The following is a 22,098-nucleotide window of genomic DNA, read 5'->3' on the forward strand; positions in this document are numbered from 1 at the left end:
ACCCGGTCTGGGTCTATACGTGTCCCCAGTCCGTCCTCACCCGGTCTGGGTCTATACGTGACTCCAGTCCGTCCTCAACCGGTCTGGGTCTATACGTGATTCCAGTCCGTCCTCACCCGGTCTGGGTCTATACGTGACTCCAGTCCGTCCTCACCCGGTCTGGGTCTATACGTGATTCCAGTCCGTCCTCACCCGGTCTGGGTCTATATGTGACTCCAGTCCGTCCTCACCCGGTCCGGGTCTCTACGTGACTCCAGTCCGTCCTCACCCGGTCCGGGTCTCTACGTGACTCCAGTCCGTCCTCACCCGGTCCGGGTCTCTACGTGACTCCAGTCCGTCCTCACCCGGTCCGGGTCTCTATGTCACTCCAGTCCGTCCTCACCCGGTCTGGGTCTATATGTCACTCCAGTCCGTCCTCACCCGGTCTGGGTCTATATGTCACTCCAGTCCGTCCTCACCCGGTCTGGGTCTCTATTTCACTCCAGTCCGTCCTCACCCGGTCCGGGTCTCTATGTGTCCCCAGTCCGTCCTCTCCCGGTCCGGGTCTCTATGTGACTCCAGTCTGTCCTCACCCGGTCCGGGTCTATATGTGACTCCAGTCTGTCCTCACCCGGTCCGGGTCTCTATGTGACTCCAGTCTGTCCTCACCCGGTCCGGGTCTCTATGTGACTCCAGTCCGTCCTCACCCGGTCTGGGTCTCTATGTGACTCCAGTCTGTCCTTACCCGGTCCGGGTCTCTATGTGACTCCAGTCTGTCCTTACCCGGTCCGGGTCTCTATGTGACTCCAGTCTGTCCTTACCCGGTCTGGGTCTCTATGTGACTCCAGTCTGTCCTCACCCGGTCTGGGTCTCTATGTGACTCCAGTCCGTCCTCACCCGGTCTGGGTCTATATGTGACTCCAGTCCGTCCTCACCCCGTCCGGGTCTATACGTGATTCCAGTCCGTCCTCACCCGGTCCGGGTCTCTATGTGTCCCCAGTCCGTCCTCTCCCGGTCCGGGTCTCTATGTGATTCCAGTCTGTCCTCACCCGGTCCGGGTCTATATGTGACTCCAGTCTGTCCTTACCCGGTCTGGGTCTCTATGTGACTCCAGTCCGTCCTTACCCGGTCTGGGTCTCTATGTGACTCCAGTCTGTCCTCACCCGGTCCGGGTCTATATGTGACTCCAGTCTGTCCTTACCCGGTCTGGGTCTCTATGTGACTCCAGTCTGTCCTTACCCGGTCTGGGTCTCTATGTGACTCCAGTCTGTCCTCACCCGGTCCGGGTCTCTACGTGACTCCAGTCCGTCCTCACCCGGTCCGGGTCTCTACGTGACTCCAGTCCGTCCTCACCCGGTCCGGGTCTCTATGTCACTCCAGTCCGTCCTCACCCGGTCCGGGCCTGTACGTGTCTCCAGTCCGTCCTTTCCTCTTGTGGATATTTGGCGTAACCAGTGATAGTTGAATATATTTTTAAATCCTGATTGGTGTGTTTAATGTTCTGAATTTAATTTCAGATCTGCAACTCCCAAGGGTCACTTCAGCACCCCTGCTTGGATAGAGAGGGTGGTTGTCCTGGGGACGAGGAAACCCTCTTCTGTTGTTCTTAAACTTCCCGGTAAGTGTGAACACCAACCACGAGAGCATCCTCTTGGCTCTCTCGCCGCTCCTGACCCAGGCAGGGTATGGGGCTATATAACACACGCAAAGCGCTGGAGGATCTGCACATTTTTGGAGGAATATTAGGTCGTGCCATCCCTTGAGACGCATTTGATGTTCTCCTAAGGGGGTGTCTGCTGGTGTGCCCTCGGGTGATTGTAGAGGCCAACTGAGGATCCAGATATTCTCGTGCAAGAGTTAGCGATGGCTGTGGTTGGGTCTTACGGTTTATAAATGACCCGGATGAGGAAGTGGCGGGATGGGTTTGCTGATGACGCAAAGGTTGGAGGTGCTGTGAATACTGTGGAGGGCTGTCAGAGGTTAAGTGGGATATCGATAGGATGCAAAACTGGTCTGAGAAGTGGCAGATGGAGTTCAACCCAGATAAGCGTGAGATGGTTCATTTTGGTAGGTCAAATATGATGGCAGAATATAACATTAATCTTAAGACAAAGCATTGTGGAGGATCAGAGGGATCTTGGGGTCCGAGTCCATAGGACACTCAAAGCAGCTGCGCAGGTTGACTCTGTGGTTAAGGAGGCATACGGTGCATTGGCCTTCGTCAATCGTGGGATTGAGTTTAGGAGGTGAGAAGTAATGCTACAGCTATATAGGACCCTGGTCAGACCCCACTTGGAGTACTGTGCTCTCTCTCTCCCTCTCTCTCCCTCCTCTCCCCCCTCTCTCCCCCCTTCTCTCCCCCCTTCTCTCCCCCCCTTCTCTTTCTATTTGTGTGTCTTTCTTGCTAGCTACTATTTTTCACTCCCCCGCAGTTCATCCCCCCCTCCCAACTAGCGATCTTCAACCGTGGGATTGAGTTTAGGAGCCGAGAGGTAATGTTGCAGCTATATAGGACCCTGGTCAGAACCCACTTGGAGTACTGTGCTCAGTTCTGGTCACCTCACTACAGGAAGGATGTGGAAACCATAGAAAGGGTGCAGAGGAGATTTACAAGGATGTTGCCTGGATTGGGGAGCCTGCCTTTTGAGAATAGGTTGAGTGAACTCGGCCTTTTCTCCTTGGAGCGACGGAGGATGAGAGGTGACCTGATAGAGGTGTATAAGATGATGAGAGGCATTGATTGTGTGGATAGTCAGAGGCTTTTCCCAGGGCTGAAATGGCTAGCACGAGAGGGCACAGTTTTAAGGTGCTTGGAAGTAGGTACAGAGGAGATGTCAGGAGTAAGTTCTTTTTTACACAGAGGATCATCAGTGTGTGGAATGGGCTGCTGGTGACGGTGGTGGAGGCGGCTACGATAGGGTCTTTTAAGGGACTCCTGGACGGGTACATGGAGCTTAGAAAAATAGAGGGCTGTAGGTAATTTCTCAGGTAGGGACATGTTTGGCACAGCTTTTTGGGCAGAAGGGCCTGTATTGTGCTGTAGGTTTCTATGTTTCAGTCTCTCCTTTTGCAGTTGCCGCTTGTTCTCCACAGAGGTCACTCTGAGGGAGCAGCTCCCTCTCAAACAGATCTCCTCCGAGTGTATCTACTGTCCCGGGTTTAGATGTCATGTTGACTTTCCTCAAGCTGATTTTGATGTTACCTTTGAATGTTTGAGTTCCACACTGATTGGACTGGTGTTGAACTGTTTCACTCTCTGCCATTCATCAGGGACGAGGTGCGGGCTCTCCGTATCGTACTGGCCTGGATTGAGCGTACGTAGACATCAAGGACACATAGTCACCCCCCGAACAATGGAGGGCCTCAAAATTTGGAACCTTTCCTTTGCCCACCAAGAACTCCCCTTGGATTGTAGGATCCATGGGTTAGGCATCCCGATGGCGTGACCTATTCATCGCGGTTTTATTGTGCTGTTCCTGTGAGTTGCGCCTCACTCTGACCAGTCTACCTGTTGCCCCCCTGCAGATGGAACTGAATCGAGGCTGGACTTCGAGTACAACACGGAACCGTCCGTTCTGACCATCCGCAAACCGGCTGTGAACGTGGCCTCTGACTGGACGCTGGACATCCTATAGTGCCCAATGGCTTCCTCGCCCTCTCTCTCCGTAGGGTAGTCAGCTGCTTTCGTCGGCCTGGGACAGGATCGTGGACTCAAAACATCTGCTCCCCTGAGTGTGCATCTGGATTAGACGGTGCGCCCTTGGGTTGGACGCTGCCTTGCTCTAAACGCAACCGAGGACTCCTCCCCCCTCTTCCCCTCATGTGGCACCGTTAATTTTGTTTTGAAGTTCAGATGCTGTCTACCTTGCCTGCCTCGTACGATTTACTTGTCTGTCCTACTAATTCTTCCCCTGATTTTTTTTCCATCTCTCGTCCGTCCAACTATTGATCTGCAAGATCTCGCTCACTCACACTGCCTCAGTGTATGAACCAGTAAATGCGCTCTTTATTTCTGCCCTTGTCGTCGACTTCCCCTTCATGAGTGTTAACTTTTGTACTCTTTTTTTTAAATACCTGTTTTCTTGGCGAATGAAAACGATCCTCATTCTGCTAACAAACTGCACTGAAACTGGGCTTTAGTTTCCAGGGCTCAGCTTGCCTGCCGTCTCCTCGGGGAAGAAGTCTTTGGAAGACCACCTACCCTAAGCTTGATGCTTTGTATCGGACGAGCAGGCGCTCTGCCGTAACCCTGGGGAATCTCATGACCAAACTTCGTCTGCAGGTAATTCCTGCTTTTCCTCTTGGCTGCTGCCCTGTCGGAGAGAGCAGGAGTATCTTGGGCTTCTTTGGAAGGCTCTCACTTTCTCCTGCACTCTCCTTTGATTCTGGGGCCATCCCCTCTCCCCTCCCTAGATGTTCCCCACCGTACAGTTCTCGGGACTTGCTGATCACGGGTTTAATTTGGCACTGAAATTGCAGATCTTGTCTCTGAACTCCTTCCCCACCCACCTGTCACAGTAATCTTCATCATCACCTCACCGGCTGTGGGCGCGTGTATATATTTGTCTTTTATAGATTACTTGCAGCAGTCAAAATCTGATTGAAATGAGGAAAAATTCAACTTGATTCTCTCCAGTCTGTGATGTTCCTGTGCTGGCCCTGCTTGGAGAACCGACGGGGGCAATGGCCATTGGGGGGGAGGGGGGGAATCTGGATCATTGTACAAAATTGGGAGATTGAGCTGTTTGTCCCTGAATGTGCCCTGTCAGACCCTACACCAGGGAGGTGTCATTTCCGGAGGGACTGTGCTCTCCCTTCCCCAGTCTTGTGGTGGGGGGGCACGAGTCTCTCTGAGCCCTGGGCTGGTGGGTCCTTCCCATCCTGGAGGATGTCTGCCATTCAAAGCTGAAGGAAAGTTTTCTCAGACCAAAATGATCTCTTGTGTGGGATTTCTTTTGATAAGTGGATTAGAAATAAAATGGATGAAACTGTGGATTGTGTGTGTGATAAATTTCTAAATCTCACCCACGCTTGTTAAGAGCACCAGGCCTGAACTAGGGAACTCAATGACGACTCGGCATTGACAAAGTAGTTGTATATTGCACAGAGAGTGTGAGTGTCCAAAGTAATCCAGTCGTTTCTGCTGCTCCAGGAGCCCAGTACTCGATGCATTTAGAGTCCAGATGTCCCCCACTGCTGGTACACCATGCACCATCTGAGGCTCCTCACTGCAAGGGGAGCAATCGTCCTGCAGAACGACACACAAAACAGTTTCCAAAGGGACTTGCCACACCAACACAGACCCCAAAGGCTGGAGATCCACCCCGTGATTTTTTTTTGGAATCCCTATGACGGAACTGGGTCTCTTCAGCTTGTGTACTGGGATTTAAAAAAGCTGAAACTCCGATGCTAAACTACCCAGATTCTCTTGACAAGAGTACTGCATCACAGTACTGAGCTGTATTCCCCAAGCAGAGGTACCCCCCCCCACCACCTTACTCTGGATCGTAAACACTGTCCGATTTCCATAGCCTCTTCATAAAGTGACACCCTACCCACAGAAACACTGTCTGATTGCGAAATGATTGTAGCCAGAAACTCACTGGTTGGTTTTAACTGGAGAACTTTCTGGAAGTACTTCGGGGGTAAAACCCCATCTTCATTGCCGGGAGTTAGTATCACGTGGTTGGCGGAGAGAAAGAATGGTATCCCATCTGGGGGTAAAAAAAACAGGAGACTCCCGAAGTCAGGCCGGGTCCCACGTCTAGATTAATCACAATTCCAATGCAACATAATGCCACCTGCCTGAACGTCTCCATTCACTGCCTTAAACACCACTGTCACCTTTGTTTTTCCAGCAGCCTGTTTCAAGGACTCACCCTGTCTGTAATTTCTATCCTGTTAAAAGGACTGTCTCCCCTACCTGTGCCTCTTTTAATCTTATAAATCTCTCTCGGATCTCCCCAGTACTCCAGAGAAAACAACCCAAATGTATCTCGTTACTTCTGCCCTCTAACCCAGGCAGCATCCTGGTGAGCCGCTTCTGCACCCTCTCCGAAGCCTGGACATTTTTCTGTAACTTTACAGCAGACGTGGCCAGGCCACAGCTACGACTGCCTGCTCAAGGCAAGTCTGCCATACACCATCCATCTTGAAAGCAGAACGCAGCCCCTGTGCTGAGCAACTCCCACAAAAACCAGTCTCTTAAATGCCTCTGCCACCACCCTTAGTGTGTTCAACATATCCACGTCCCCCGGCCCAATACTTTTCTCCAATCACCTTTAAAATTATGGCCCATTTTATTAGCCACTTCCATCCTGGGGAAAAAGTTTCTAGCTGCCCACAAGGATCTTTTACATCTCTATCACATCCTTCACTCCAGAGAGAAAAAGCCCCAGCTCCCTCAAAGTATCCACGCAAGACATGCCCTTTAATCCAGGCAGCATCCTGGTTAATTCTCCTCTGCACCTTCATCCTTGCTATAATGAGGCGACCAGAACAACACAATACAGTGCGGTCTGACCAGGGTTTTATAGAGCTGCAACACTACCTCTTGAACTCAATCCCCCGACTAACGAAGGCTAAGCACCGTCACCACCCTATCAACTTGTGTGGCACAAGATGTCAGTAAAGCCTCCAACTCCAGTACTAGCCCCGGGGCCTGGGTTCACCTGCAGGGCTACTTGCCCCCGTTCACTAACCTGGCCCTGCCCTCAGACCCAGCCTCTTTGTGAGGATCGCGGGGGAGAGGGATTTTGAGAGACTCACCTCTCAGAGCCTTCTCCAGCTCGACGAAGATCGCCAGTTCACAGCTGCTCCTCATTCCTGCAAGAGGGGACACGGGGCTGAGAGAAGGGCAGCTCCAGAGACGACAAGCAAGATGGACTTCCAGGCAGACCACACATCCCAGGGAAACCTCACAACACCCTTCTGCTCTTCTTCTGCACCACTTAATTTAATAAGTTTTCTTCATACATTGTAATTTATACTACTACTTTACATTATCGCAATGTACTGCTGATGCAAAACAATTGACACGTGCCAGGGATATTAAATCTAACTCTGAAACAGTAGCAGTTAGTACGTACAGTGCTTCGTAGCGCCAGCGATCAACTCCTGCTGCTGCCTGGAAGGAATTGGTACGTTCTCCCCAGACCATGCCAGTTGGCGTCTGGGTTTGGGTTTGGGTTAGGGGAACAACAAAACACACGAAATGCTGGTGGAACGCAGCCGTGGCGCATGGCACTTTGGCGTCGGGAGCGTGGCCACACTCGCTATGCGCCCCGGCGCATCCTTGGACTGCATTGTTCGTTAGTGCAAATTATGTCTTTCACCGAGTTTCGACGTTGTCACGACATACATGGTAAATAATATTTAAAGATTGTTTAACGTCACTTCCAGTAAAGGAGAACAAAATAATTGTTACTCCGGATTCGATGCAGCACAAATAAAAAAAAGAATTAAAAAAAACACAATAAATATTAACACATAAGATAGCTTATGTACATAGATTGATTGTATGTCCATAAAGTGACTCTGGGCACAGGAGTGTCTGTACATAAGGTGACTCAGAGAGGAAATTATAAAGTAGTAGTAGTCTCCTCCCTGATGGGAGTGGGACAACCTGACAGTTTGCCAATTTTAATTCCATTTCTTGGGGACCTGGACTCCATGCAGCATTTGTTCAATGCCGAGACTCTGAAGGACCAGCCTGTGGGGTAAAGTTCGACACTCGGGCCACTTCATTGGGTACACCTGCAAATATCCAACCAGCCAATCACGTGGCAGCAACTCGATGCATAAAAGCATGCAGACACGGTCAAGAGGTTCAGTTGTTGTTCAGACCGAACATCAGAATGGGGGAAGAAGTGCGATCTGGGGGACTTTGACTGATGGTGCCAGATGGGGTGGTTTGAGTATCTCAGTAACTGTTGAGCCCCTGGCATTTTCACACACAACCGTCTCGAGAGAGGGGGTTCCAAGCCTTTCTTATTCCATCGACCAATCCATGAACCCCTTACAGAGAATGGTGTGAAAAATTAAAAAAACACCCAGTGAGCTGTGGTTCTGTGGGTGAAAATTCCTCATTAATGAGGGAGGCCAGAGGAGATTGGCCAGACAGGTTCAAGCTGACAGGAAGGCGACAGTAACTCAAATAACCACCTGTTACAACAGTGGTGTGCAGAAGAGCATCTCTGAACGCACAACACATCAAACCTTGAAGTGGATGGGCTACAGAAACAAGACTGCAGACACACACTCAGTGGCCATTTTATTATAATAAATTACGCATTGCTTCTGTGTCCCACCATCCCAACAGGGAGTGGGGGAGTCACTCCCGTGCCGCTGTATGTCCCACCATCCCAACAGGGAGTGGGGAGACACTCCCATGCTGCTGTTGAAGAGGGAGTTCCAGGGTGCAGACTCGGTGAGGTTGACAAGCTGGATTATTGCTGTCAGCCTTTGCCTCGTAATAGGAAAGATGTGGAAGCTTTAGAGAGGGTGCAGAGGAGATTCACCAGGGTGCTGCTTGGATTAGAGAGGGTGCAGAGGAGATTTACCAGGACGCTGCCTGGATTAGAGAGGGTGCAGAGGAGATTCACCAGGATGCTGCCTGGATTAGAGAGGGTGCAGAGGAGATTCACCAGGATGCTGCCTGGATTAGAGAGGGTGCAGAGGAGATTCACCAGGATGCTGCCTGGATTAGAGAGGGTGCAGAGGAGATTCACCAGGATGCTGCCTGGATTAGCGAGCATGTCTCTATGAGGAGAGGTTGAGTGAGCTGGGACTTTTCTCTCGGGAGTGAAGGAGGATGAGAGGTGACTTGATAGAGGGGTAGAAGATGAGAAGGGGCACAGATCGAGTGGACAGTCGGAGACTTTTTCCCACCACTCTCTCTGTTAAAAACTACCTCTGACATCCCCCCTATACTTTCCTCCAATCACCTTAATTCTTTTTTTCTCCAGTCCTACCAAAGTTCCTCCAGCATTTTGTGTGTGATGCTTGGATTTCCAGCGTCCACAGATCTTCCTCGTTTAAAATTACGCCCCCTGGTATTAGCCAATTCCACTCTGACTGTCCACTCGATCTGTGCCTCTTACCATCTTGTACACCTCTATCATGTCACCTCTCATCCTCTCTCAATCCCACCTCGTTCAATCTATCCTTATATGAGCTGCTCTCTAATCCAGGTAACATCCTGGTGAATCTCCTCTGCACCCTCTCTAATCCAGACAGCATCCTGGTGAATCTCCTCTGCACCCTCTCTAATCCAGGCAGCATCCTGGTGAATCTCCTCTGCACCCTCTCTAATCCAGGCAGCATCCTGGTGAATCTCCTCTGCACCCTCTCTAATCCAGACAGCATCCTGGTGAATCTCCTCTGCGCCCTCTCTAATCCAGGCAGCATCCTGGTGAATCTCCTCTGCACCCTCTCTAATCCAGGCAGCATCCTGGTGAATCTCCTCTGCACCCTCTCTAATCCAGACAGCACCCTGGTGAATCTCCTCTGCACCCTCTCTAATCCAGGCAGAATCCTGGTGAATCTCCTCTGCACCCTCTCTAATCCAGGAGGCATCCTGGTGAATCTCCTCTGCACCCTCTCTTATCCAGGCGGCATCATGGTGAATCTCCTCTGCACCCTCTCTAATCCAGACGGCATCCTGGTGAATCTCCTCTGCACCCTCCCTAATCCAGGCAGCATCCTGGTGAATCTCCTCTGCACCCACTCTAATCCAGGCAGCATCCTGGTGAATCTCCTCTGCACCCACTCTAATCCAGGCGGCATCAGGGTGAATCTCCTCTGCACCCACTCTAATCCAGGCAGCATCCTGGTGAATCTCCTCTGCACCCTCTCTAATCCAGACAGCATCCTGGTGAATCTCCTCTGCACCCTCTCTAATCCAGGCAGCATCCTGGTGAGTCTCCTCTGCATCCTCTCTAATCCAGGCAGCATCCTGGAGAATCTCCTCTGCACCCTCTCTAATCCAGGAGGCATCCTGGTGAATCTCCTCTGCACCCTCTCTAATCCAGGCAGCATCCTGATGAATCTCCTCTGAACCCTCTCTAATCCAGGCAGCATCCTGGTGTATCCCCTCTCCACACTATCTAATCCAGGCAGCACCCTGGTGAATCTCCTCTGCACCCTCTCTAATCCAGGCAGCATCCTGGTGAATCTCCTCTGCACCCTCTCTAATCCAGGCAGCATCCTGGTGAATCTCCTCTGCACCCTCTCTAATCCAGACAGCATCCTGGTGAATCTCCTCTGCACCCTCTCTAATCCAGGCAGCATCCTGGTGAATCTCCTCTGCACCCTCTCTAATCCAGGCAGCATCCTGGTGAATCTCCTCTGCACCCTCTCTAATCCAGACAGCATCCTGGTGAATCTCCTCTGCGCCCTCTCTAATCCAGGCAGCATCCTGGTGAATCTCCTCTGCACCCTCTCTAATCCAGGCAGCATCCTGGTGAATCTCCTCTGCACCCTCTCTAATCCAGACAGCACCCTGGTGAATCTCCTCTGCACCCTCTCTAATCCAGGCAGAATCCTGGTGAATCTCCTCTGCACCCTCTCTAATCCAGGAGGCATCCTGGTGAATCTCCTCTGCACCCTCTCTTATCCAGGCGGCATCATGGTGAATCTCCTCTGCACCCTCTCTAATCCAGACGGCATCCTGGTGAATCTCCTCTGCACCCTCCCTAATCCAGGCAGCATCCTGGTGAATCTCCTCTGCACCCACTCTAATCCAGGCAGCATCCTGGTGAATCTCCTCTGCACCCACTCTAATCCAGGCGGCATCAGGGTGAATCTCCTCTGCACCCACTCTAATCCAGGCAGCATCCTGGTGAATCTCCTCTGCACCCTCTCTAATCCAGACAGCATCCTGGTGAATCTCCTCTGCACCCTCTCTAATCCAGGCAGCATCCTGGTGAGTCTCCTCTGCATCCTCTCTAATCCAGGCAGCATCCTGGAGAATCTCCTCTGCACCCTCTCTAATCCAGGAGGCATCCTGGTGAATCTCCTCTGCACCCTCTCTAATCCAGGCAGCATCCTGATGAATCTCCTCTGAACCCTCTCTAATCCAGGCAGCATCCTGGTGTATCCCCTCTCCACACTATCTAATCCAGGCAGCACCCTGGTGAATCTCCTCTGCACCCTCTCTAATCCAGGCAGCATCCTGGTGAATCTCCTCTGCACCCTCTCTAATCCAGGCAGCATCCTGGTGAATCTCCTCTGCACACTCTCTAATCCAGGCAGAATCCTGGTGAATCTCCTCTGCACCCTCTAATCCAGGCAGCATCCTGGTGAATCTCCTCTGCACCTTCTCTAATCCAAGCAGCATCCTGGTGAATCTCCTCTGCACCCTCTCTAATCCAGGCAGCATCCTGGTGAATCTCCTCTGCACCCTCTCTAACCCAGGCAGCACCCTGGTGAATCTCCTCTGCACCCTCTAATCCAGGCAGCATCCTGGTGAATCTCCTCTGCACCCTCTCTAATCCAGGCAGCATCCTGGTGAATCTCCTCTGCACCCTATCTAATCCAGTCAGCATCCTGGTGAATCTCCTCTGCCCCCTCTCTAATCCAGGCAGCATCCTGGTGAATCTCCTCTGCACCCTCTCTAATCCAGGCAGCATCCTGGTGAATCTCCTCTGCACCCTCTCTAAAACCTCCTCATCCTTCCTACAATGAGGCGACCTGAACTGAACACAATACTCAAGTGCTGGCACCATCCACTCTACCAGACGCAGACACGCGGAGTCACAGAGAGTCTCCCAGATGGCCAGAGGGCAGAAACTCACCGCTGACGACACCACCATCCTCGGGCAGTCCCGGAGCCAGGTGAATGTGTTGACGAGACAGGCGCCGCAGCCCCTCGGCCTTGATCAGGGGCCAGTGACGGAGGTAGGTCCCGTGCACAGCCTGTGCTGGGAGATTGCCATCGCCCAGGGATATTCGGGTCAGTTCAAGCTCCTCCACCTTCCAAAGCAAACCGTTCGGAAAATTTAAAAAAAGAGTGAAGCTCCCTCGACACCATCCCATCACACCCTCCCGGGGTCAGACACGGAGTGAAGCTCCCTCCACACCGTCCCAACACACACTCCCGGGGTCAGACACGGAGTGAAGCTCCCTCCACACCGTCCCATCACACCCTCCCGGGGTCAGACACGGAGTGAAGCTCCCTCCACACCGTCCCATCACACCCTCCCGGGGTCAGACACAGAGTGAAGCTCCCTCCACACCGTCCCATCACACCCTCCCGGGGTCAGACACGGAGTGAAGCTCCCTCCACACCGTCCCATCACACCCTCCCGGGGTCAGGCACAAAGTGAAGCTCCCTCCACACCGTCCCATCACACCCTCCCGGGGTCAGACACGGAGTGAAGCTCCCTCCACACCGTCCCATCACACCCTCCTGGGGTCAGACACGGAGTGAAGCTCCCTCCACACCGTCCCATCACACCCTCCCGGGGTCAGACACGGAGTGAAGCTCCCTCCACACCGTCCCATCACACCCTCCCGGGGTCAGACACGGAGTGAAGCTCCCTCCACACCGTCCCATCACACCCTCCCGGGGTCAGACACAGAGTGAAGCTCCCTCCACACCGTCCCATCACACCCTCCCGGGGTCAGACACGGAGTGAAGCTCCCTCCACACCGTCCCATCACACCCTCCCGGGGTCAGACACGGAGTGAATCTCCCTCCACTCCGTCCCATCACACCCTCCCGGGGTCAGACACGGAGTGAAGCTCCCTCCACACCGTCCCATCACACCCTCCCGGGGTCAGACACGGAGTGAAGCTCCCTCCACACCGTCCCATCTCACACTCCCGGGGTCAGACACGGAGTGAAGCTCCCTCCACACCGTCCCATCACACACTCCCGGGGTCAGACACAGAGTGAATCTCCCTCCACACAGCCCCATCACACACTCCCGGGGTCAGACACAGAGTGAAACTCCCTCCGCACCGTCCCATCACACACTCCCGGGGTCAGACACGGAGTGAAGCTCCCTCCACACCGTCCCATCACACCCTCCCGGGGTCAGACACAGAGTGAATCTCCCTCCACACCGTCCCATCACACACTCCCGGGGTCAGACACGGAGTGAAGCTCCCTCCACACCGTCCCATCACACACTCCCGGGGTCAGACACAGAGTGAATCTCCCTCCACACAGCCCCATCACACACTCCAAGGGTCAGACACAGAGTGAAGCTCCCTCCGCACGGTCCCATCACACACTCCCGGGGTCAGACACAGAGTGAATCTCCCTCCGCACCGTCCCATCACACACTCCCGGGGTCAGACACAGAGTGAATCTCCCTCCACACCGTCCCATCACACACTCCCGGGGTCAGACACAGAGTGAAGCTCCCACCACACCGTCCCATCACACACTCCAGGGGTCAGACACAGAGTGAAACTCCCTCCACACCGTCCCATCACACCCTCCCGGGGTCAGACACGGAGTGAAGCTCCCTCCACACCGTCCCATCACACACTCCCGGGGTCAGACACAGAGTGAATCTCCCTCCACACCGTCCCATCACACCCTCCCGGGGTCAGACACGGAGTGAAGCTCCCTCCACACCGTCCCATCACACACTCCCGGGGTCAGACACAGAGTGAATCTCCCTCCACACAGCCCCATCACACACTCCAAGGGTCAGACACAGAGTGAATCTCCCTCCACACAGCCCCATCACACACTCCCGGGGTCAGACACAGAGTGAATCTCCCTCCACACAGCCCCATCACACACTCCCGGGGTCAGGCACAAAGTGAAGCTCCCTCCGCACCGTCCCATCACACACTTCCTGGGGTCAGACACAGAGTGAAGCTCCCTCCACACTGTCCCACCACACACTCCCGGGGTCAGACACAGAGTGAAACTCCCTCCGCACCGTCCCATCACACACTCCCGGGGTCAGACACAGAGTGAATCTCCCTCCGCACCGTCCCATCACACACTCCCGGGGTCAGACACAGAGTGAAGCTCCCTCCACACCGTCCCATCGCACACTCCAGGGATCAGACACAGAGTGAAGCTCCCTCCGCACCGTCCCATCACACACTCCCAGGGTCAGACACAGAGTGAATCTCCCTCCACACCGTCCCATCACACACTCCCGGGGTCAGACACAGAGTGAATCTCCCTCCACACCGTCCCATCGCACACTCCCGGGGTCAGACACAGAGTCAAGCTCCCTCCACACCGTCCCATCACACACTCCCGGGGTCAGACACAGAGTGAATCTCCCTCCACACAGCCCCATCACACACTCCTGGGGTCAGACACAGAATGAATCTCCCTCCACACCGTCCCATCACACACTCCCGGGGTCAGGCACAAAGTGAAACTCCCTCCGCACCGTCCCATCACACACTCCCAGGGTCAGACACTGAGTGAAACTCCCTCCACACCGTCCCATCACACACTCCCAGGGTCAGACACAAAGTGAAGCTCCCTCCACACCGTCCCATCACACACTCCCGGGGTCAGACACAGAGTGAATCTCTCTCCACACCGTCCCATCACACACTCCCGGGGTCAGACACAAAGTGAAGCTCCCTCCACACCGTCCCATCACACACTCCCAGGGTCAGACACAGAGTGGAGCTGTTCTGATTGCGCTGGGAGAAATCGGGGAAAAACTACTTTATGAAGGTCTTGAATGGCTTGGAAATTGGTTTCCAACGTCCCTTGAACTTCTAAGTGAGCGGCTGGTTTAGAGTGGAAGCTTCGTTTGGAGTTTTTCTGCCAGTTTGGACGGGGTTCGTTTACGGCTTCGAACTGCGTAGCACCCTGCTGTGGCGGCTGGCAACTCGCCGTGAAGCAGTTTCGCTCCCAAAACCGGAGGCAAACGACGTTGTTTGTCCCCACTGACATCGGGGCAACCTCCTTCCATCTCTATCGTCGGGATTCTCGTTCGGTGTTGGAGCCGAACCGTCGTTTGGGACGTCTCGACCTCTCACAGCCTGGAGTTTCTGCGGGACTAACGGAGCCTTTCCTGGCGTTGGAATTTCTGGCATTGGGCCAGCAAGGTACCGTCGAGTACAAACTTTTCCCGCCAGTTACTCAACTCACACCGAGACTTTACAACCAGCACCACCGTATCATTCTCGATTCAGACACATAAGTAACATGCCGGACCAGTCTGCAGGGAGTCGCAGGCCTTCGGGGAGTTATGCAAAGGCGGCTGCCTCTCTGCCCTCGGACAACGCCCTGTTTCGGACGGTGAAAGTTGAACGCGGGGTGCAATGTATTTTGCGAACTGGAACTACCCTGGAAAAGTGCGCGGAGGCCATGGAGGACTTGTTGGGGAGAGATGGTGTTTTGGCCGCTGAGAAGGAGTTCGGGAAGGCGGTGTTTTACCTGAGGAATGATGAGTTGGTGCATCGGGCCCTCAGTAGAGGGATCACGGTGGAGAACATCTTTTTACAGATGGAGCTAGTGACAGCTCCCACACAACGCATCGTCCTCGGTCACGTACAGCCTTTCACCCCCAACGAGGACCTGCTTCCCGCACTGGCCCGCTTGGGGCAAGTACGGTCAGAGATAACTGCCATCAGGCACAAATTCAGGAGGCGCACCCTCCGGACCGTAATCTCTTTCCGGCGACAGGTATTCATGAAACTGGAACGGGAGGATGAAGTTGAGGGCCGGTTTACTGTCCGGCACGGGGGGGTAGATTATCAGGTGTATTGGAGCTCTGAGCGCCCACGGTGCCATGCGTGCGGGGAGGTGGGGCACTTTCGGAGGGACTGTCCTAGCACCCGAAAACCCAGAGAGTCCACTTCGGGAACCAGTGCCCCAGCTACCTCTGCCCCTGATCCCATCCCTGCTCCAACACCTGTGCCGACCCCTGCTCCTGCCCCTGACCCTGTCTCTAACCCTGCCCCTATTCCTACGTCTGCTCCTACCCCTGTGGTTCAGGCGGGTGATCCTGGGGCTACGTGTGGGGAGGTTCAGGCGAGGGACGGGGTGGAGTCCGGGCGGGGCAAGAAAGCGAGGAAGAAGTCGAAACACGTGAAGAAGTCGGCCCCCGAGACCGCAGAGCTCACGCCCATTTGCCCTGAGGTGGAAAGGGAGGCTCAGGGAAGCGTACGGTTGGACGGGGCGATAGGAGCAGAGACTACCGCGCTGTCGGTGAATTCCGCACCTGTGTGCTCCTCCGGCTTGAAGAGGAGATGGGATTGTTCCCCCAAGAGAGCAGAGAATGCAGATGAGGGGGAGTCCCAAAAAGGGGTGGGGATCCAGGTGGGAGTTGTGTCTAACCCTGAATCCCCAGATGTAGACACCAGTCCTGGGGTGGGTGGTGTGGTTATGCATGAAGCTAGTGCTGGGCCTGATTGCACGCCTAAAACAGACCTGGAGCCCTCCACCCAGGACTTAGCAGTCAGTGCCTCCCTGGAGGCAATTGTATTAAGTAGTACAGGTGGAGAGGAGACCAGGCTCTCTCACAGTCAGCATCAGGCTGCCAGTGAATCCATTGGGCCAGGGCTGCTGGGGTCCCCTTCATGCCTGTCTCCTGGGGAGGGTGATGTAACCTGCATGCCGACCCCATCAACTAATGGCCTGCAGGGAGTCCCTTGGGATTTTCCCTCCATCGTCGCAACTGTGGGTAAGACTGCTGCGACGATGGAGCGGGAAGGTATAGGGGAGGTACCCGCTGTGCAGTGTAGGTTACAGGGGCAGCCACCTTATACACCACCTGAGGAGGACGGTGGGGGATCTGTCTGCAGTGAGGGGTTGGAGGGGGATTCATTTGACAGCGAGACAATGGACATCCTCACCCCTCCAGAGAAGTCCCCATTGATACCAGTGGAGGAGATCAGAGAGTTTATTCACTCCTCCGTTGGTGCAAAGCATCGGCCTAAACTAGCCTCGCTTCGCTGGCCTAGCATGCCGAGGCTGGTGAAGTCCCTGAGGGTCATCCTCAGACGGAAGGGGAAGAGGAATGCTGTGTCAGGGAATGACAGGCGGCAGCTGAAATCCTTCCTGGATGACCTGGTGCGGGACATCAGGATGAAAAGCAGCCTCGCTCCTTCGGGAGATGGTGGGTCACAGGGTAGCGATGGTAGCAGTCGGGCCCGGAAAGCAAAGGATATTCTCGGTTTTCTTCGGGAGAGTGCGGCTGAGGGCGCCACCGCTCTCAGTGGGAAGGGGACTGGTGCTGAGGCCTAGTGTGCTTCCGACATGAAGCTTACCATAGCTAGTCTCAATGTAAATGGTAGCAGGGGCTCTCTCCGCAGATATAACAATCTCTCAGTCCTCAGGGACGGGAGATACGCGGTGAGTTTCCTGCAGGAAACCCATACCGCCCCGGGGGACGAGTCCGCTTGGCTCCTGGAGTGGCAGGGCGGGGTCTACATGAGTCACCTTAGCTCCAACTCTAGTGGGGTGGCGATCCTGTTGGCCCCAACCTTCCGGCCAGAAATCGTAGGAGTCCAAGATGTTGTGCCCGGCCGTCTGCTCCACCTGGCTGTGCGCCTGGATGGAGTACCGCTGCATTTTATCAACGTGTCCGCTCCGAGGCGCGGGGTGATGCAGACGCGCCTATTCTGTCAGCTGTCCACCTTGCTGAGTTCCATCGACCCGGGGGACTGCGTCGTCCTCGGGGGAGACTTCAACTGTACCCTCGAGGTGGAGGACCGCTCGGGCCTCCAACGCGACCCGGCATCAGCGAAAAAGTTAAAGGAGCTAGTTGGCTCCTTTGACTTGGTGGACAGCTGGCGGAATCTTCACCCCGACTCTAGCGCCTTCTCCAGAAGATCGAGAGAGGGGGGTTCCCGGATAGACCGCCTGTATATCTCTCGGGCTTATGTCTCCCGCGTGTCGGCGTCCTCCATGCGGCCGGTGTCGTGCTCGGATCATCACCTTGTGTGGATGGAATTTACTCCTCTGCACCCTCGGGTGGGATCCGGGTATTGGCACTTTAACAACCGGCTGCTGGAGGACAGCCGATTCCGGGATTCATTCCGAGCGTTCTGGGCCGCCTGGAGAGAGAGACGGAGAGAGTTCTGCTCCCTACGGCTGTGGTGGGATGTGGGCAAGGCCCACATCCGGTTTTTATGTCGGGAGTACACTAGGGGGTCGACAACGAGGCGGGACTCTGAGATTGAGCGGCTTGAGAGAGCGTTGCTTGACCTGGAGACCCGTCTTGGTTCGACCGGTGGAGACCATCAAACGTGGCAGGAATACCAGGAGAAGAAGGACGCACTCAGGAATCTGCAGCTTCAGCAGTCCCGAGGTGCGTATGTGAGGTCGCGGATCCAAATGCTGCAAGATTTGGACCGCAGCTCACCCTTCTTCTACTCGTTGGAGAAGTGGCGGGCAGTTCAAAAGCAACTGGTGGAGCTATTGGCTGCTGATGGCTCCTCCATCACGGATCCTGACGAAATTATCGAAGAAGTCCGCACTTTCTATCGGTCCTTATTCTCACCGGATCCGTCAAATGCAGGGGCGTGCAGTGAGGTCTGGGAAGATATGCCAAAGGTCAGCTCTGATGACGCAGCGTGTCTGGACGCCTCCCTGACTGGGGAGGAGCTGTCTGCTGCCCTTCGGCAACTCCGGAGGGGTAAATCACCTGGCTTAGATGGTCTGAGTGTGGAGTTTTATCAGGCTTTTTGGGATGTCCTGGGGGTCGATTACAGCCTTGTTCTAGGGGAGAGCCTAGCCACCGGGGAATTGCCCCTCTCATGGCGGAGAGCTGTCGTGGTCCTGCTGCCCAAGAAGGGAGACCTTCGCCTGCTAAAGAACTGGTGCCCGGTCTCCCTCTTGTGCGCGGACTACAAGATCTTCGCCCGGGCAATGGCCAACCGTCTTGGTTCAGTACTGAGACAGGTGATTCATCTTGACCAATCTTACACAGTCCCGGGCCGCTCCATCCAGGACAATGTCCACCTAGTACGGGACCTGATCCACCTGCAACAAGAGACTGGGTCCCCGGCAGCGTTTCTTTCTCTTGACCAGGAGAAGGCGTTTGACCGGGTAGACCACAGTTTCCTGGTGGGCACTCTGCAGGCCTTTGGGCTCGGACCACACTTTGTGGCCCGAGTTCGGCTCCTCTACTCTGCCGCAGAGTGCCTTGTTAAGGTCAATGGATCACTGGCAGCGCCCATTCCCTTCAGGAGAGGAGTACGTCAGGGATGCCCCATGTCCGGTCAATTGTATGCGATCTGTGTCGAGCCATTCCTGAGCCTCCTACGGCGAAGACTGACAGGTCTGGTTCTGCGTGAACCGGACATGGAGGTCGTCCTCTCGGCCTACACCGATGATGTACTCCTCATGATGACAGATCCCAATGACCTGCGGAAGATGCGCGAGTGCCAAGACGTTTTCTCGGCGGCATCCTCCGCCAGGATCAACTGGGCGAAATGTTCCGGACTCTTAGTGGGTCAGTGGCAGGTGGACTCCCTGCCGGAGGAGATGAGAGCTTTTGATGGAGTACTCGGCGTCTCTTCTATCTGGGAGTCTACCTGAGTCCTTCTGGGGAGACCTGGCTGGCGAACTGGCAGGACCTGGAGACGAAAGTCATGGCCCGGCTGGGGCGCTGGTCAGGCCTTCTCAGGGTGCTTTCCTATCGAGGCAGGGTGGTGGTCATAAACCAGCTGGTGGCCTCCATGTTGTGGTATCGGATGGTCACCTTGGCCCCTCCTGCCCCGTTTGTTGCAAGACTGCAGAGGAAATTAGTGGACTTCTTCTGGGGCAACAGGAAACACTGGGTCTCTGCAGCGGTCTTGAGTCTCCCAGTGGGAGAGGGCGGACAGTCGCTGGTGTGCGTCCGAACGCAGCTGGCGGCTCTCCGCCTCAGGACTCTGCAGAGATTCCTGTACGCCGAGCACCCTCCCAGGTGGCACGTGTTGGCAACTTTCTTCCTCCGGAGGGGCTGCTGTCTTCAAGAAGACATGCGGTTACCACCGGCTGGTGTCAGCCGTACTGCTTTGCGGAGTCTGCCCGGCTTCTATCAGGACCTACTGAGAGTCTGGAGCATGGTCGCCTCAGGCCGGGAATCCCCTCCTCAGGCGGAGGGCGGGGTCCCGGCTGACCCTTGCCCTACCTCAGTGGCTGTCTGTGCGGCTCAGTTGTGTGGACCGACTCAGGCCGAGCTGCTGGTCGGGCCCAGACCCCACAATCTTCTCCGGGAGCCGTGTCCGCACAACTTGAGCCGTCTCTCATCGATACCCACAGTCCCATTCAGGGATGCAAGTAGGAGGTATCTGTATGGGCTGCTACTCCACATCCTCCACTTCCTTGCCCTTGTACACCGTCCCGACACGCCATGGCGGTCGGTCCTTCCACCCAGAGGTGAGGAGGGTCCCCACTGGAAGTCCCTTTACGCCGGGGTTCTTCCCATGCACTGGGGGATCTCGGCTGGAGGGTACTGCATAGGGCAGTGCCCTGCAATAAGTTTTTCAGTTTGTACATGGACTTCCCACCCGCATGCCACTTCTGCGGGCTGGAGGAGACCGTGTACCACATATACATGGAGTGTGTGAGGCTGCAGCCCCTTTTTGCATATTTGCGTGGGCTGCTTCTCGCCTTCTGGCTGCATTTTAGTCCCACCCTGTTTATATATGGTCATCCAGTAAGGAAGGGGGCATGGAGGGATGAGGATGTCCTAGTCAACTTGCTCCTGGGGCTGGCGAAATCCGCCATCCGAGGGTCTTGGAAACGGGTGGCGGGAGGATCTCCCCGGGCAGACTGCCTGGCAATGTTTAGGGGGTATGTTCGTGCTCGGGTAACTATTGAAAAGGAACACGCGCAGTCCACAGCGGCCTTGGAGGAGTTTCGAGACCGTTGGGCTCCGCGGGATGTAAATGCCATCGTGGATAGAGATGGGAACGTTTTGGTGTAATGTCTATTGTCTATTTGTAGTGCAGTAATTGTGTTTGCCACTGTTTTGTATATATTGTATAGCACCGAAATTTGTAATAAAGGATTTTGTAATATAAAAAAAAAAGGGGTCAGACACAGAGTGAATCTCCCTCCACACCGTCCCATCACACACTCCCGGGGTCAGACACAGAGTGAATCTCCCTCCACACCGTCCCATCACACACTCCCGGGGTCAGACACAGAGTGAATCTCCCTCCACACCGTCCCATCACACACTCCCGGGGTCAGACACAGAGTGAATCTCCCTCCACACCGTCCCATCGCGCACTCCCGGGGTCAGACACGGAGTGAATCTCTCTCCACACCGTCCCATCTCACACTCCCGGGGTCAGACACAGAGTGAATCTCCCTCCACACCGTCCCATCACACACTCCTGGGGTCAGACACAGGGAAGCTCCCTCCACACCGTCCCATCACACACTCCCGGGGTCAGACACAGAGTGAATCTCCCTCCACACCGTCCCATCGCACACTCCCGGGGTCAGACACGGAGTGAATCTCCCTCCACACCGTCCCATCACACACTCCCGGGGTCAGACACAGAGTGAATCTCCCTCCACACTGTCCCATCACACACTCCCGGGGTCAGACACAGAGTGAATCTCCCTCCACACTGTCCCATCACACACTCCCGGGGTCAGACACAGAGTGAAGCTCCGTCCAAATTGTGCAGAGGATGCAGAAAGTCTGCAGAGAGGTATGGAGATAGGTTAAATCTACCTTCTATCCTGCATATGATGATGAGTTAGAGATTGACACGTATGACGTTGTGGGCACTGCTGATCATAGTTGGGAGTTTAACATTCAAGGATACACATTGTATTGAAAGGCCGGGCAGGCACAGAAGGTGGCGTGGCTCTGTTGGTAAAAAATTAGATCAACAGGTGAAAGAGGTGACGAAGGATTGGAAGATGTGGGATCATTGTGGGTAGAGCTCAGCAAGGGTAGCCAGGTTGTGGGCTATAGATTACAACAGCAGGTAGAAAATGCACACCAAAACGACCACGTTACAGTAGTCACTGGGATTTCAATATGCAGGTAGATTGGGAAAATCAGGTTGGTGCTGGATCCCAAGAGAGGGCATTTGTAGAATTCCTATGAGAATTCCTCGAGCAGCCTGTGGTTGAGCCCACTGGTGGATCAGCTTTTCTGGATTGGGTGTTGATTAGGGAGTTTAAGGCAAAGGAACCATTAGGAAATCAAAAGACATAGGAGCAGA

General features: G+C 54.6%; 2 protein-coding genes across 6 annotated transcripts in view; one reads left to right on the forward strand and one right to left on the reverse strand.

The window, feature by feature from the left end:
- ganabb (glucosidase II alpha subunit b) overlaps positions 1 to 4,972 on the forward strand; it is a 95,775-nt gene extending 90,803 nt beyond the window's left edge. For all 4 annotated transcript variants that reach the window (XM_059955376.1, XM_059955377.1, XM_059955379.1 and 1 more), the window contains 2 exons: positions 1,497 to 1,597; positions 3,505 to 4,972. In XM_059955376.1, the coding sequence (XP_059811359.1) occupies positions 1,497 to 1,597; positions 3,505 to 3,614 (211 nt within the window). In that variant the 3' untranslated portion in view covers positions 3,615 to 4,972. The remainder of the gene's footprint in view (positions 1 to 1,496; positions 1,598 to 3,504) is intronic.
- A 174-nt stretch (positions 4,973 to 5,146) lies between these two features.
- Positions 5,147 to 22,098, reverse strand: part of trpt1 (tRNA phosphotransferase 1) — a 54,324-nt gene continuing 37,372 nt past the window's right edge. For both annotated transcript variants that reach the window (XM_059955386.1, XM_059955387.1), the window contains exons 5-8: positions 11,775 to 11,952; positions 6,748 to 6,804; positions 5,583 to 5,693; positions 5,147 to 5,227 (exon numbers count right to left, since the gene is read on the reverse strand). In XM_059955386.1, the coding sequence (XP_059811369.1) occupies positions 5,205 to 5,227; positions 5,583 to 5,693; positions 6,748 to 6,804; positions 11,775 to 11,952 (369 nt within the window). In that variant the 3' untranslated portion in view covers positions 5,147 to 5,204. The remainder of the gene's footprint in view (positions 5,228 to 5,582; positions 5,694 to 6,747; positions 6,805 to 11,774; positions 11,953 to 22,098) is intronic.

The sequence above is a fragment of the Hypanus sabinus genome, chromosome 31, assembly GCF_030144855.1.
Source record: "Hypanus sabinus isolate sHypSab1 chromosome 31, sHypSab1.hap1, whole genome shotgun sequence".
Lineage (NCBI taxonomy): Eukaryota > Metazoa > Chordata > Chondrichthyes > Myliobatiformes > Dasyatidae > Hypanus > Hypanus sabinus.